Source organism: Dendrobates tinctorius, unplaced genomic scaffold (assembly GCF_039654945.1).
Source record: "Dendrobates tinctorius isolate UK_male_01 unplaced genomic scaffold, ASM3965494v1 ptg000037l, whole genome shotgun sequence".
NCBI lineage: Eukaryota > Metazoa > Chordata > Amphibia > Anura > Dendrobatidae > Dendrobates > Dendrobates tinctorius.
In genome coordinates this window covers 20531237-20547270 of record NW_027361705.1, presented here as the reverse complement: position 1 = coordinate 20547270, position 16034 = coordinate 20531237, and the positions used below count along the sequence as shown (strand labels likewise).

Sequence of the window (16034 nt, the reverse complement as noted above, 5' to 3'; positions counted from 1 at the left end):
ATTATGACCTGGCAAGCGATAGATGGGTCGTCAGATTTATCCGGGCCTGTGCTAGAGCTGACTCTGTCCCATCTCCTAAACCTCCTCCCTGGGATCTAAATTTAGTCCTATCATCCCTGAACCAATATGAACCAATAGACGCAACATCAGATAAAGTGGTAACTTTAAAAACAGCCCTGTTAGTGGCGCTCACATCGGCACGTAGGGTGGGGGACTTACACGCACTATCAGCAGATCCACCATACACTCAGGTTATGGACGATAGAGTCGTGTTGAGATTAGATCCAGCATACCTCCCTAAAGTAGTGTCAAAATTCCACAGAGCCCAGGAAATAATCTTGCCATCCTTTTGTCCTAACCCCGGTAACAAAAAGGAAGAGAAATTACATTGCTTAGACGTTAGAAGATGTATCCTACAGTATTTAGAGGTGACAAAACCATGGAGGAAACAGAGGGCCTTATTTGTCTCATATCAAGGAGCAAGGAAAGGCCTTAAAGCCTCTAAGCAAACTATAGCTAGATGGGTGAGAGAGGCCATCATACTAGCATATAGTAGTGCAGGTAGGGCTGTTCCAGAGGGCCTAAAAGCCCACTCCACGAGGGCCATGGCAACATCCTGGGCGGAGAAAGCGGACGCCTCCATCGACCAAATCTGTAAGGCGGCCACTTGGTCCTCTCCATCTACCTTTTTCAGACATTACAGATTAGACCTATCTGCCACCTCTGATCTCACATTTGGGAGAAGAGTGTTACAGGCAGTGATCCCCCCCTAAAAGAGAATACAAATCTCTGTAACTCTCTCGTGGTGCCGTCATGTACCATGGAAAAACACGGGTATTACATACCTGGTAATGTGTTTTTTCATGAGACATGACGGCACCCTTATATTCCCGCCCTATCACGTCATTAGTTGGGTGTTTCGTTAGTATTATACACTCCCTTGGTGTTGGAAATTTAGCAGTGTAAAATATGTATTGTTCATGTGTGAACTAACCTGCGGAGTTCCTCTCGTGCTCTGTAAAACAACTGATGCGGAGAGAGGAGCCGCCCTTTTTATCTTGAAGGTTTCCTGTCCTCGTAGGGCGGATCCCCTCTCTCGTGGTGCCGTCATGTCTCATGAAAAAACACATTACCAGGTATGTAATACCCGTGTTTCAAAGTCAATTTGCATCCGATCTGAAAGCCTCATAAGGTAAAAAATAAAATAAAACCTTTTTCAGTGGACTGAAAAATGTTTTATTTTATTTTTTTACATTATCATTTTTTTTATATATCATGGTAGGCTACTGTTTTATCTTGGTTAACCTAAAAAAAAAATTACCCCATAAAGGGCAATGGTCGAATCAGTATTTAGGTTGAAAATCAAAACTGCTAAAAACGTAAATTCCAAATTCTTCAGCAAAGTGTTTATTTATTTTTTAATGATTTTGGTTGGTTTTGAAAGTTGTTATATTGTAATAAAATTGAACTTGAGTGAAACATAATTTAAAGATTTTCTTGCTTATGACTTCTGATTATTTTCTTCATTTCGCAGATTTCTCATTGTGCTGATATGCCTTATATTCAGTGTGCTTTCTACAATCCAGCAGTATTCCAACTTGGCCACAGAAACATTATTTTGGATGGTATGTAAAAGCTTAATCCATTGCATTGTTTTACATTTTTTTCTGATTTATAAACTTATCGTTAAGCTGCATTGTTACTAGGGAAAGTTCAGAATATTACCATTATAGATTTTTTTTAGTGTACAATACTACTTGGCACCAAGGAGTAAGGCCCCTTTCACACATCAGTTTTTTGCCATCAGTCACAATCCTTCGTTTCTTGAAAAAAAAAAAAATGGATCTGGCGACTGATGCCGTTAGATCCGTTTTTTTCTCATAGACTTCTATTAGCGACGGATTGCGACTGATGGCCTCACGTTTCGTCTGTTGTTGGCCGGATCCGTCGAAAATTTTTTGTCTGGCGGCCGGACACGACGCACAAAGCAACGTTTTCTGTGTCCGTCGAAAAATCGGACAGCGATGCATCCTTCACTGTCCGACATTTGCTAGAATGAAAGCCCATGGGCGCAGGATCTGTCGTCATCCGTCAGATGACGGATGCCAGCGATGGATCCATTTTTTTTTTTTTTTTAACTGAGCACGCTCCTGACAGGTTAAAACACAAAAGAAAGAATAGATATATGCAGATAGACACTCTCACTCTCTCTCACATACATACGTGTATATATATATATATATATATATATATATATATATATATATATATATATTGTTAGTGCCTTGCGAAAGTATTCGGCCCCCTGGAACTTTTCAACCTTTTCCCAAGTGTCATGCTTCAAACATAAAGATGCCAAATGTAAATTTTTGGTGAAGTATCAACAGCAAGTGGGATACAATTGTGAAGTTGAACAAAATTTATTGGTTATCTTAAATTTATTGTTGAAATTTAAAAACTGAACAGGGGGGCGTGCAATTTTATTCGGCCCCTTTACTTTCAGTGCAGCAAACTCACTCCAGAAATTCATTGTGGATCTCTGAATGATCCAATGTTGTCCTAAATGACTAATGATGATAAGTATAATCCACCTGTGTGTAATCAAGTCTTCATATAAATGCACCTGCTCTGTGATAGTGTCAGGGTTCTGTTTGAAGCACAGAGAGCATCATGAAGACCAAGGAACACAACAGGCAGGTCCATGATACTGTTGTGGAGAAGTTTAAAGCCGGATTTGGATACAAAATGATTTCCACAACTTTAAACATCCCAAGGAGCACTGTGCAAGTGATCATATTGAAATAGGAGTATCATACCACTGCAAATCTACCAAGACCCGGCCGTCCCTCTAAACTTTCATTTCAAACAAGCAGAAGACTGATCAGAGATGCAGCCAAGAGGCCCATGATCACTCTGGATGAACGACAGAGATCTACAGCTAAGGTGGGACAGTCTGTCCATAGGACAGCAATCAGTCATACACTGCGCAAATCTGGCCTTTATGGAAGAGTGGCAAGAAGAAAGCCATTTCTCAAAGATATCCATAAAAAGTGTTGTTTAAAGTTTGCAACAAGCCACCTGGGAGACACACCAAACATGTGGAAGAAGGTGCTCTGGTCAGATGAAACCAAAATCGAACTTTTTGGCAACAATGCCAAACGATATGTTTGGCATAAATGTAACACAGCTCATCACTCTGAACACACCATCCCCACTGTCAAACATGGTGGTGGCAGCATCATGGTTTGGGCCTGCTTTTCTTCAGCAAGGACAGGGAAGATGGTTAAAATTGATGAGAAGATGGATGGAGCCAAATACAAGACCATTCTTGAAGAAAACCTGTTGGAGTCTGCAAAAGAACTGAGACTGTGACGGAGATTTGTCTTCCAACACGACAATGATCATATACATAAAGCAAAATCTACAATGGAATGGTTCACAAATAAACGTATCCAGGTGTTAGAATGGCCAAGTGAAAGTCCAGACCTGAATCCAATCGAGAATCTGTGGAAAGAGCTGAAAACTGCTGTTCACAAACGATCTCCATCAAACCTCACTGAGATCGAGCTGTTTGCCAAGGAAGAATGGGCAAGAATTTCAGTCTCTCGATGTACAAAACTGATAGAGACATACCCCAAGTGACTTGCAGCTGTAATCACAGCAAAAGGTGGAGCAACAAAGTATTAAGTTAAAACGGGCCGAATAATATTGCACGCCCCACTTTTCAGTTTTTGAATTTCCACAAAAATTTAAAATAACCAATAAATTTCGTTCAACTTCACAATTGTGTCCCACTTGTTGTTGATTCTTGACAAAAGATTTACATTTGGCATCTTTATGTTTGAAGCATGATATGTGGGAAAAGGTTGAAAAGTTCCAGGGGGCCGAATACTTTCGCGAGGCACTGTATATACCAAACATGCACTTTTTGGAGTGCAACTTTGGCTTACCTATAACTGGCAACTGGAGAGGTTGTTTTCATCCTTCTGTGAAAGAGCTACTGTGCATCCTTTTCCCAGGAAGCCTTGTCTGCAAGATGTACATCATCTACATCTCTGGAAGCTGAATCTGTATCTTCAGATAGGGCCATTATCCAATTTTAATTAATCATGCACATTGCAGTTGGAGCTCACTAGTTAAAAGGGTGGCCCAAAATTAACATTTATTTTGTTCATAAATGTCTGTCTATTTAATATTAGAATCTATTCTCTTTTCTAATACTCTTTAATTAAAAATATCTTTTTGATCCCTCACTAAACTAATTTTTTTTTTTAACCTATCTACTGATTGATGATATTAGTTTGAGAACCTCTAATGCATGCTGGGATACTCGAATGAGTCGTCATCAGGTGGCAGAGGTTGTGGTCACTGCTGCAGTCTCTGTCCCCACCCTGAAATGAAGCGTCATCTGTGACGTCCGTTTCAGGGGTTAGGCTAGTCCCTAATCTGCTGAGCATATGTCTGTTGTCATTTCTGATGTGTGCTCGCTCAGTAGGATCTTTTCACTGTTCAATATCCTTCTCAGTGCACAGTGACAGAGCACTCCTTCCCAGGCTCGGATGAGAAGTGACTAGCTGGCGTCAGAGCGCACTGTCAGTGCACATTGTAACGAGATTACACATTGAGCAGAGGCCAGTGCCGTCCTGCAAGTGATGTCACTTGAATTGTATGATCCTATAAATAGTCGTAGAATATGCCATATTTATCATTGTTGCTATAGTTTGTACATGTAAGATTTTTTTATATGTTCCCCTAAAGTTAACATGGGGAAAAGTTTTATGTTGGCCCTGAGCCAAATGGGATGTTTGCTTATATTGTTCTAATATTCACTCTCACAATATTATTGTAGTGATATATTTCTGTAGACAATGTCATTATTCCTGATTTATACATTTCGTAACACTTATAAAATAATTTGTTACTGCTTAATGATACTGCGCATATACAAATGTCATCTTTTGTGAAAAATATTTTGTGTTCTCCAGCACTAAACAGTATCCAAAACTCCACTGAGTCCATACTGGTTTCTTGTTTTGTAGTATCCCAATGGCTATTACGGTAACTTTATTTGTGCGTGGACGGAGGGTTTATTTGCAAATCTTCTTTCAGCAGTGTGTGCTTTATTGTCTCATTGTTGTTAATCTCCAAAATGTATCTGTATTAATTCTTTCAGTGTACTTGGCCATGAAATCATTCTTATCGTAGAAGTTACAATCATTTGGAAAGGGCTGGTATTCTTAGTGTTGTCGACAACAATTACTAGTATTCAATAATCTTTCTATGTTCACGTTCTTCACCCCGATGGAAGACTCAGATGTATGGCACACCGCCACATTGTGAAAGATCATGTAGCGTATTGTGAAAGCTTTAAAAAAGAAACTATTCATCTCTTCTTCCCCTGTCAAACCAGCACTGATGCACTGCCATTGTCTAAGTATGTAGTGAATGTTGGCAGCAGTGGTCACATCCGGTAAGGCTCATAGTACAGAACGATATTCCCAGTAGTTCGGAAAGTGACTGCTGTGGCTATTGGTTTTGAGACAAGGCTGAAAGCACTGCCAGATAGTCATCTTTGGATATACATGTAAAAGAAGAGATGGAATAATATGTACACGGTGCAGTGCAAAAGTTTTAGGCACGTGTGGAAAAATGCTGCAAAGTAAGAATGTTTATTTTTTATATGTCTATAGCGCTAACATATTCCGCAGCGCTTTACATTTTGCACACATCATCATCACTGTCCCCGATGGGGCTCACAATCTAAATTCCCTATTAGTATGTCTTTAGAATGTGGGAGGAAACCGGAGTGCCCGGAGGAAACCCACGCAAACACGGGGAGAACATACAAACTCCTTGCAGATGTTGTCCTTGGTGGGATTCGAACCCAGGACCCCAGCGCTGCAAAACTGCAGTGCTATCCACTGAGCCACCGTGCCGCCCAATGGGATACAAGTCCCATCGGGCGATGCCTGCTACAATGACAGTGATTGACACATTAGCCAATGATGGGACAGTAGTAGTCCCATCATCCGGCTATTGTGTTGAATGTAAAAAAAAAAACCATACTACATTCATACAACATGCATACTACATACAGTGGGGAAAAAAAGTATTTAGTCAGTCAGCAATAGTGCAAGTTCCACCACTTAAAAAGATGAGAGGCGTCTGTAATTTACATCATAGATAGACCTCAACTATGGGAGACAAACTGAGAAAAAAAAATCCAGAAAATCACATTGTCTGTTTTTTTTTCATTTTATTTGCATATTATGGTGGAAAATAAGTATTTGGTCAGAAACAAGCAATCAAGATTTCTGGCTCTCACAGACCTGTAACTTCTTCTTTAAGAGTCTCCTCTTTCCTCCACTCATTACCTGTAGTAATGGCACCTGTTTAAACTTGTTATCAGTATAAAAAGACACCTGTGCACACCCTCAAACAGTCTGACTCCAAACTCCACTATGGTGAAGACCAAAGAGCTGTCAAAGGACACCAGAAACAAATTGTAGCCCTGCACCAGGCTGGGAAGACTGAATCTGCAATAGCCAACCAGCTTGGAGTGAAGAAATCAACTGTGGGAGCAATAATTAGAAAATGGAAGACATACAAGACCACTGATAATCTCCCTCGATCTGGTGCTCCACGCAAAATCCCACCCCGTGGGGTCAGAATGATCACAAGAACGGTGAGCAAAAATCCCAGAACCACGCGGGGGGACCTAGTGAATGAACTGCAGAGAGCTGGGACCAATGTAACAAGGCCTACCATAAGTAACACACTACGCCACCATGGACTCAGATCCTGCAGTGCCAGACGTGTCCCACTGCTTAAGCCTGTACATGTCCGGGCCCGTCTGAAGTTTGCTAGAGAGCATTTGGATGATCCAGAGGAGTTTTGGGAGAATGTCCTATGGTCTGATGAAACCAAACTGGAACTGTTTGGTAGAAACACAACTTGTCGTGTTTGGAGGAAAAAGAATACTGAGTTGCATCCATCAAACACCATACCTACTGTAAAGCATGGTTGTGGAAACATCATGCTTTGGAGCTGTTTCTCTGCAAAGGGGCCAGGACGACTGATCCGGGTACATGAAAGAATGAATGGGGCCATGTATCGTGAGATTTTGAGTGCAAACCTCCTTCCATCAGCAAGGGCATTGAAGATGAAACGTGGCTGGGTCTTTCAACATGACAATGATCCAAAGCACACCGCCAGGGCAACGAAGGAGTGGCTTCGTAAGAAGCATTTCAAGGTCCTGGAGTGGCCTAGCCAGTCTCCAGATCTCAACCCTATAGAAAACCTTTGGAGGGAGTTGAAAGTCTGTGTTGCCAAGCGAAAAGCCAAAAACATCACTGCTCTAGAGGAGATCTGCATGGAGGAATGGGCCAACATACCAACAACAGTGTGTGGCAACCTTGTGAAGACTTACAGAAAACGTTTGACCTCTGTCATTGCCAACAAAGGATATATCACAAAGTATTGAGATGAAATTTTGTTTCTGACCAAATACTTATTTTCCACCATAATATGCAAATAAAATGAAAAAAAAACAGACAATGTGATTTTCTGGATTTTTTTTTTCTCAGTTTGTCTCCCATAGTTGAGGTCTACCTATGATGTAAATTACAGACGCCTCTCATCTTTTTAAGTGGTGGAACTTGCACTATTGCTGACTGACTAAATACTTTTTTTCCCCACTGTACATACTGCATACTACATATATACAACATACATGCAACATACATGCAACATACTTCATATATACTACATTCATACTACATACTTCATATATACTACATTCATACTACATACATACTTCATATATACTACATTCATACAACATACATACAACATGCTACATACATACTACATACATACTACATACAATACATTCATACAATACATTCATACAATACATTCATACAATACAAACATATAGACATACAGTACATATAACATAGAGTACATACTCACCATCACTTGTCACTTTGTTCCCCGAAGCCAGTGTCATCTCACTGTAAAAAATATTTAAAATAACAAACAAGCAATATACTCCCTGATCCGCAGAAATCCACGAGTGTCCCACGACGATCTCCTGCACTGCATCACTGAGAGGTTACTATAGTTCACTGGTCTCACTTTATGGCAAAAGCTGCGTGGGAACTTTCTCACACAGCAATGCCAAAAGTGAGACTAGGAACTATTTTTTTACAGTGGCAGAGAAATACAGTGCGGAAGGATACCTACCTCCCATCATTGTATTCCTGAGGCCCCTAGAGAGCGGTGGCATCAGCTGATGCTGCTGTTCTCCACGGGAGATCGTCGTGGGACACTCATGGATTTCTGCGGATCAGGGAGTATATCGGTTGTTTGTTATTTTAACCCCTTCATGACCAAGCCTATTTTGACCTTAATGACCAGGCCATTTTTTGCAATTCTGACCAGTGTTCCTTTATGAGGTAATAACTCAGGAACGCTTCAACGAATCCTAGCGATTCTGAGACTGTTTTTTCGTGACATAGTGGGCTTCATGTCAGTGGTAAATTTAGGTCGATAATTTTTGCGTTTATTTGCGAGAAAATCAGAAATTTGGCAAAAATTTAGAAAATATTGCAATTTTCAAATGTTGAATTTTTATTCTGTTAAACCAGAGAGTTATGTGACACAAAATGGTTACTAAATAACATTTTCCACATGTCTACTTTACATCAGCACAATTTTGGAAAAAAATATTTTTTTGTTAGGAAGTTATAAGGGTTAAAAGTTGACCAGCGATTTCTCATTTTTACAAAACCATTTTTTTTAGAGACCATCTCACATTTGAAGTCACTTAGAGGGGTCTATATGGCAGAAAATACCCAAAAGTGACACCATTCTAAAAACTGCACCCCTCAAGCTACTCAAAACTACATTTAAGAAGATTATTAACCCTTCAGGTGCTTCACAGCAGCTAAAGCAATGTGGAAAGAAAAAATGGACATTTTAATTTTTCCAACAAAAATTTTCTTTTAGCATCAATTTTTTCATTTTCACATGGGCAACAGGATAAAATGGATCCTAAAATTTGTTGGCCAATTTCTCCTGAGTACACCGATACCTCATATGTGGTCATAAACCACTGTTTGGGCACACGTCGGGGCTTGGAATGGAGGGAGCACCATTTGACTTTTTGAACGCAAAATTGGCTGGAATCAATGGTTGCACCATGTCACATTTGGAGACTCCCTGATATGCCTTAACAGTGGAAGCCCCTCAATTCTAACTTCAACTCTAACCCCAACACACCCCTAACCACAGCCCTAACCCTAACACATCCCTAACCCTAATCCCAACCCTAACTATAACCCTAACCCAAACACACCCCTAATCCCAACCCTTACTATAACCCTAACCACAAGCCTAACCCTAATTCCAACCCTAATCCTGATTCCAACCGTAATCCTGATTCCAACCGTAATCCTGATTCCAACCGTAATCCTGATTCCAACCGTAATCCTGATTCCAACCGTAATCCTGATTCCAACCGTAATCCTGATTCCAACCGTAATCCTCATTCAACCCTAACCCTGATTCCAACCCTAACCTTGATTCCAACCCTAACCCTAACCCTATTTCCAACCCTAACCCTATTTCCAACCCTAACCCTCTTTCCAACCCTAACCCTAACCCTAATGGAAAAAAATAAATAAAAATAATTTCTTTATTTTATTAGTTGATCTTGCCTATGGGGGGGTGATAAACGGGGGGTTTATTTACTTTTCATTCTATTTTGATCACTGTGAGAGTTTATCACAGTGATCAAAATGAATGAAAGGAAATTGCAGCCGGCGGGCGCACTGCGCATGCGCCCACCATTTTCCAATATGGCGGCGCCCATGGTCCGGGACCGCGCGACACCGGGAGCCATAGCGGCACTCGGTGAGTACCGGGGGGGCGGTCGAAAGGCGGGGGGGCGATCGGAAGGTGGGGGGCAGATGATGACAGCGGTGGCACATCGCCACTGTCATTCAGTGGCGGGGGGGCGATCGCTGGGGGGGTCAGATTGGTGTCACCAGCCATGTCCGATGCTACAGCAGCGTCGGACATGGCTGGATTGTAATATTTCATCAATTTTCATTGATGAAATATTACTATCGCTCTGATTGGCTGTTAAAAGTGAAACAGCAAATCAGAGCGATTGTAGCCACGTGGGGGCAAAGCCACACCCCCCCGTGGTGAAGTACAAAGCCCCCTGTATCTGCGGGTCGGGTGACCTAGGTCACCTGACCCGCAGGGGGGCTTTAAAGTCATGACTCCACATAGGCGTCACTGGTCAGATTGGCACCAGTTTTCATGACGCCTATGTGGCGTCATTGGTCGTGAAGGGGTTAATATATTTTATAGATGACACTGGCTTCGGGGAACAAAGTGACAAGTGATGGTGAATATGTACTCTGTTATATGTACTGTATGTCTATATGTATGAATGTAGTATGAATGTATGAATGTAGTATGAATGTAGTATGTATGTAGTATGTATGTTGTATGAATGTTGTATATACACTCACTGGCCACTTTATTAGGTACACCTGTCCAACTGTGTGTTAAGACTTAATTTCTAATCTGCCAATCACATGGCGGCAACTCAGTGCATTTAGGCATGTAGACATGGTCAAGACAATCTCCTGCAGTTCAAACCGAGCATCAGTATGGGGAAGAAAGGTGATTTGAGTGCCTTTGAACGTGGCATGATTGTTGGTGCCAGAAGGGCTGGTCTGAGTATTTCAGAAACTGCTGATCTACTGGGATTTTCACGCACAACCATCTCTAGGGTTTACAGAGAATGGTCCGAAAAAGAAAAAAAATCCAGTGAGCGGCAGTTCTGTGGCCGGAAATGGCTTGTTGATGCCAGAGGTCAGAGGAGAATGGGCAGACTGGTTCGAGCTGATAGAAAGGCAACAGTGACTCAAATTGCCACCCGTTACAACCAAGGTAGGCAGAAGAGCATCTCTGAACGCACAGTGCGTCGAACTTTGAGGCAGATGGGCTACAGCAGCAGAAGACCACACCGGGTACCACTCCTCTCAGCTAAGAACAGGAAACTGAGGCTACAATTTGCACAAGCTCATCGAAATTGGACAGTAGAAGATTGGAAAAACGTTGCCTGGTCTGATGAGTCTCGATTTCTGCTGCGACACTCGGATGGTAGGGTCAGAATTTGGCGTAAACAACATGAAAGCATGGATCCATCCTGCCTTGTATCAACGGTTCAGGCTGGTGGTGGTGGTGTCATGGTGTGGGGAATTTTTTCTTGGCACTCTTTGGGCCCCTTGGTACCAATTGAGCATTGTTGCAACGCCACAGCCTACCTGAGTATTGTTGCTGACCATGTCCATCCCTTTATGACCACAATGTACCCAACATCTGATGGCTACTTTCAGCAGGATAATGCGCCATGTCATAAAGCTCGAATCATCTCAGATTGGTTTCTTGAACATGACAATGAGTTCACTGTACTCAAATGGCCTCCTCAGTCACCAGATCTCAATCCAATAGAGCATCTTTGGGATGTGGTGGAACGGGAGATTCGCATCAGGGATGTGCAGCCGACAAATCTGCGCCAACTGTGTGATGCCATCATGTCAATATGGTCCAAAATCTCTGAGGAATGCTTCCAGCACCTTGTTGAATCTCTGCCACGAAGAATTGAGGCAGTTCTGAAGGCAAAAGGGGGTCCAACCCGTTACTAGCATGGTGTACCTAATAAAGTGGCCAGTGAGTGTATGTAATATGTATGTTTTTTTTTTTTTTTTTTTTTTTTTTTACATTCAACACATTAGCCGGATGATGGGACTACTACTGTCCCATCAATGGCTAATGTGTCAATCACTGTCATTGTAGCAGGCATCGCCCGATGGGACTTGTAGTACCATCGGACGATGCCTGCACAGAGCCCCGGCAGGCCCGCACAGACCTCCGAGAGGCCCGTTCAGACCCCGCCCGCACACAGACACGCACAGTGTCCGCCCACGCACCGGCCACAATCTTTCCCCCACTCCCGAACTGGATGTGCAGGTAAAGAAAGGGGTTTTTTTACTTCCGATATTTCTGTCCCATAGACTTGCATGGGACGTCCGGTATCGGAATCGGCGATACCCGATACTTTTTGGGTATCGGTCCGATCCGATCCGATATTTCTCAATATCGGATGGTATCGCTCAACACTAGCCATAACATCACTTCCAGGACTCCTCGTACTTTACGCTGATGATACTGCTTAGGCCTCTTTCACACTTCAGTTTTTTGCATCAGTCAAAATCCGCCAAAAGGACGGATCCGTTTTAGTACTGATGACAACGGGTGCCACCCATCCGTTTTTTTGACGGATCCGACAATTGAAGAAATTTAAGGAGTCGCAGCCTGGAAAAGGAGAGAGAGAGAGAGAGTTTTTTTTGTCGTGCACCCAGAAAGAATTTCGGGTTAAATCAGTGTCTGGAGGATCCGCCAGAGGAAAAAACGTTGCAAGCTCCGTTTTGAAATCTTTGAGGATGGTGACGGACAGCAACTTTTGGCGGATCCGCAAAAAAACGGATGCAACGGACGGCAATCCGTCACAATCCGCCTATAATGAAAGTCAATGGGGAAAAAACGGATCCTCAAAAGAAAATTGCTGATCCGTTTTTTCAAAACCTGGCGGATTGTGACTGATTGTAAAAAAACTGAAGTGTGAAAGAGGCCTTAAAGACATTTGATAAATGTTTGGGGTTGTTTTCCTTCCGCACAATAAATTTGGAGCCAGACGCCTTCCTGATTGCATTACATGATGGATAAGTATCTGCCTGCATTTCTCAGCACTGAGGACACCACTAATCCTTACTAAAACCACAAATCTATATGCTGAAATTCAGCCTCAAACTTGCAAGGAACCTCCACCATACTCCCCTGTTTCCTGAAGTGCATTCAGCGTCCATATTATATAGTCAAATATTTCACATTTGTGCTCATCAGTCCAGAGGATCTGCTGCTATTTTCTGCAGCCCAGTTCTCATGTTTTCATGCACAGTTGAGTTTCTTGCCCTTGTTCTCATGTTGAAGAAGGTATGGATTTTTGGATGCAATTCTTCCATGAAGACTACTTATGACCAAGTTTCTCCTAACGGTAGATTGGCATATCTGGGTTGCACTGATTGCTGCCAGTTCTGAGCTGATGGGATTGATGGACATTGATAGTGCAGCAGATAAAAAACACATTCTTTTACTTGCCTAAGATTTCTTGGTCGACCTTTGCATTTATGGTCAGGTCCTCAATAGTGCCCATTTCTTAGTGCTGTTTCAAAAGAGCTTATACAGTCCAATTTGAAACCTCAATTTGCTTTGAAATTTTTGCCTGGCAGAAGCCTTGCTAATGCAGTATAACTACCTTGTTGCTGTGCTCAGTCTTGCCATGATGTATGACCTTTGACCTGAATGAGTCTTCCACAAGCACACCTTTTTATAGCATGATTATTCTGTTTTATTAGCAATCTGACAATCAAAAAAACATTTTTATGCTGAGACTGAAAAAAAAGAAATAAAAGAATGTGAAATTTCACAGGAAATAAATATTTATCAAAAACTAGACTATAGAGAACAATTATCTATCCTAAATCTGCAGTCTTTAGAATCTGAAAATGGTGTAGGTGACACAGACAACGTTAATCAGTCTCAGCACTTAAATGTTAAAAATCCTTATTTTTACCCGATACAAAGTAGAGGGGAGTGTATGGATAAATTTCAGGAAGTTCTAGAAAGAGAACTAAAACAACTGAAAATCTCTATTGATACTTGTGTTAAAAAAAACTTCAGTAAAAAACAAAAAGCTGCACTGACAGACCTGAAAAACATGACAGATATAGTAATCAAACACAGTGATAAGGGAGGTATGGTGGTAGTCCTTAACGCTGAAGATTACAAAAATCAAATGTTAAAACTTCTATCTGACAATGAGGTTTATGAGAAATTAATCTCTAATTCATCAAAAACCTATAATAAAATAGCTGAAGATAGTCATGGAAGGTCTTAATATGGGCATAGTAAATAAAAAACAAGCTGAATATTTGATAGTTCAGAATCCGATTTTGCCAATCATATATGGCTTGCCCAAAACCTATAAAATTGCAGATATCCCTCCTATGAGACCAATTGTATCGGGTATTGGGTCTTCAAATGAGCACCTTTGTGAATGGGCTGATTCTCTCCTTCAGCCATTGGTATGGAGTTTACCAGGCTACCTCAAAGATTCTAGGGATGTTTTAGCCACTTTTTCTGATAAAATATGGTGAGAAGATTTTGTATGGCTGAGTTGTGATGTTATATCGCTGTACACTTGCATCCCGCACTATTTGGCTATGGAAGCTTTGGAGTATTTTTTACGGAGTTACAATGAATATTCAGAAGATTTGATCAATTTTCTGTTGCAGGTAGTGTTTTTTCTTCTCAAACATAGTGCCATCAAATGCAAAAAAATTATCTATCTACAGAAGTCTGGAGTCCCAATGGGAGCCAAGTACTCCCTATCCTTGGCTAATCTGACCATGACATTTTGGGAAAAACAATTTATTTATTCGGTGAATAACCCCTATGTGCAGTGCATCCACTGATATGGTAGATACATCGATGACACCCTCATTATCTGGGAGGGTGAAGTATCTACCATACCAGCATTTGTGGTTACATTAACTCCAATACCTATAACATCAGATTCACTCACAAATCCAATAAAACCCAAATATCATTTTTAGATCTAGAATTAAGGGGAAATGTAGGACAAAAAATTATGTCTAACACTTACTGTAAGCCTATTACAGGGAACACTATATTACATGCCCGAAGTGGACATCCTAGGCATGTAATTAAATCTATTCCCGTTGGAGAACATATAAGGTTAAAAAGAAACTGCACGGAGGAACAGGTGAAAAACAAAGAATTTGATGCGCTGCACAAAAAGCTGAAAAAACAGGGCTATGCAAATTGGATGTTAGAGCTAAAATCAGGGCAGATAATAGGGACAGAAAAGATCTATTGGAACCAAAAAATAATGTGAATCCCATAAAAAAGAGACATGAATAAAAATAATAAAATATTTGTCAGTCTTGAATATAGTCTGCAATTTGACAAAATAAAGAGCATTTTTTTTAAATGCCTACCAATCCTATGAGGATGAATCGCTAGCAAAAATATTAGATTCTGGCACCAATGTTGTTGCCAGACGAGCTCCCACTATTGGAGATATTGCATCCCCTAGGTTGTTTACATCTGCAGCATTATCGGAAAATTGGCTAAAAACCACCATCTTTTATAAATGCGGTTCTAGTAAATGTAAAATGTGCAGATATGCACAAAAAGCAAAACATTTAATGACTCAGGCAATATCCAGAGGTATTACATTAAACAATTTATTAATTGTAATACAGAAAATGTGGTCTATAGGATACATTGTAAAATATGCAATTTATCTTATGTAAGCTGTACAACAAGGAAACTAAAAACTCGCATCCTGGAGCATATTAGGGATGTAGAAAATAATAGTATCAATACATGCAACATTTCTATGGTGTCTAAACATTTCCTAATGCAGCATAATGGGGATTTGGAGGCGATGTCAGTTGCAGGAATAGAATGGTTTAAAAATTCAAAGCGTGGTGGAGATGGAAAAAGACGCCTTCTTACAAGAGAGGCTTTTTGGATATTCTGTCTGGGGTCTAGATATCCAAATGGGTTAAACAAAAGAACAGAGATCATATATCATTATTGATGGTTATTGCTATATTTTAAGTATTTGTATATATGTTAATTTGTTTTTATGTGGTATCATTATGCAAACCTAGAGAATGTGGAGTTTTGCACACAGGACCTTTCTATTAGAACATGTGATAGAAGGTGATATCGTCATTGGTCTCTATGGAACATAGGCATTGTAGTAATGCTCACAGGACCTTTGGCTTGCTCATGTGATTTACATGGCAGTTCTCATTGGTCAGCACTAAGTATAAGGTTTGCACTATGCTAGTAATCTG

General features: G+C 40.9%; 1 protein-coding gene across 3 annotated transcripts in view; it reads left to right on the top strand.

The window, feature by feature from the left end:
* The window catches only part of KCNQ1 (potassium voltage-gated channel subfamily Q member 1), a 257351-nt gene that overhangs the window by 167253 nt on the left and 74064 nt on the right, over nt 1-16034 (top strand). For all 3 annotated transcript variants that reach the window (XM_073573886.1, XM_073573887.1, XM_073573888.1), the window contains exon 3: nt 1535-1625. In XM_073573886.1, coding sequence (XP_073429987.1) covers nt 1535-1625 — 91 coding nt within the window. The remainder of the gene's footprint in view (nt 1-1534; nt 1626-16034) is intronic.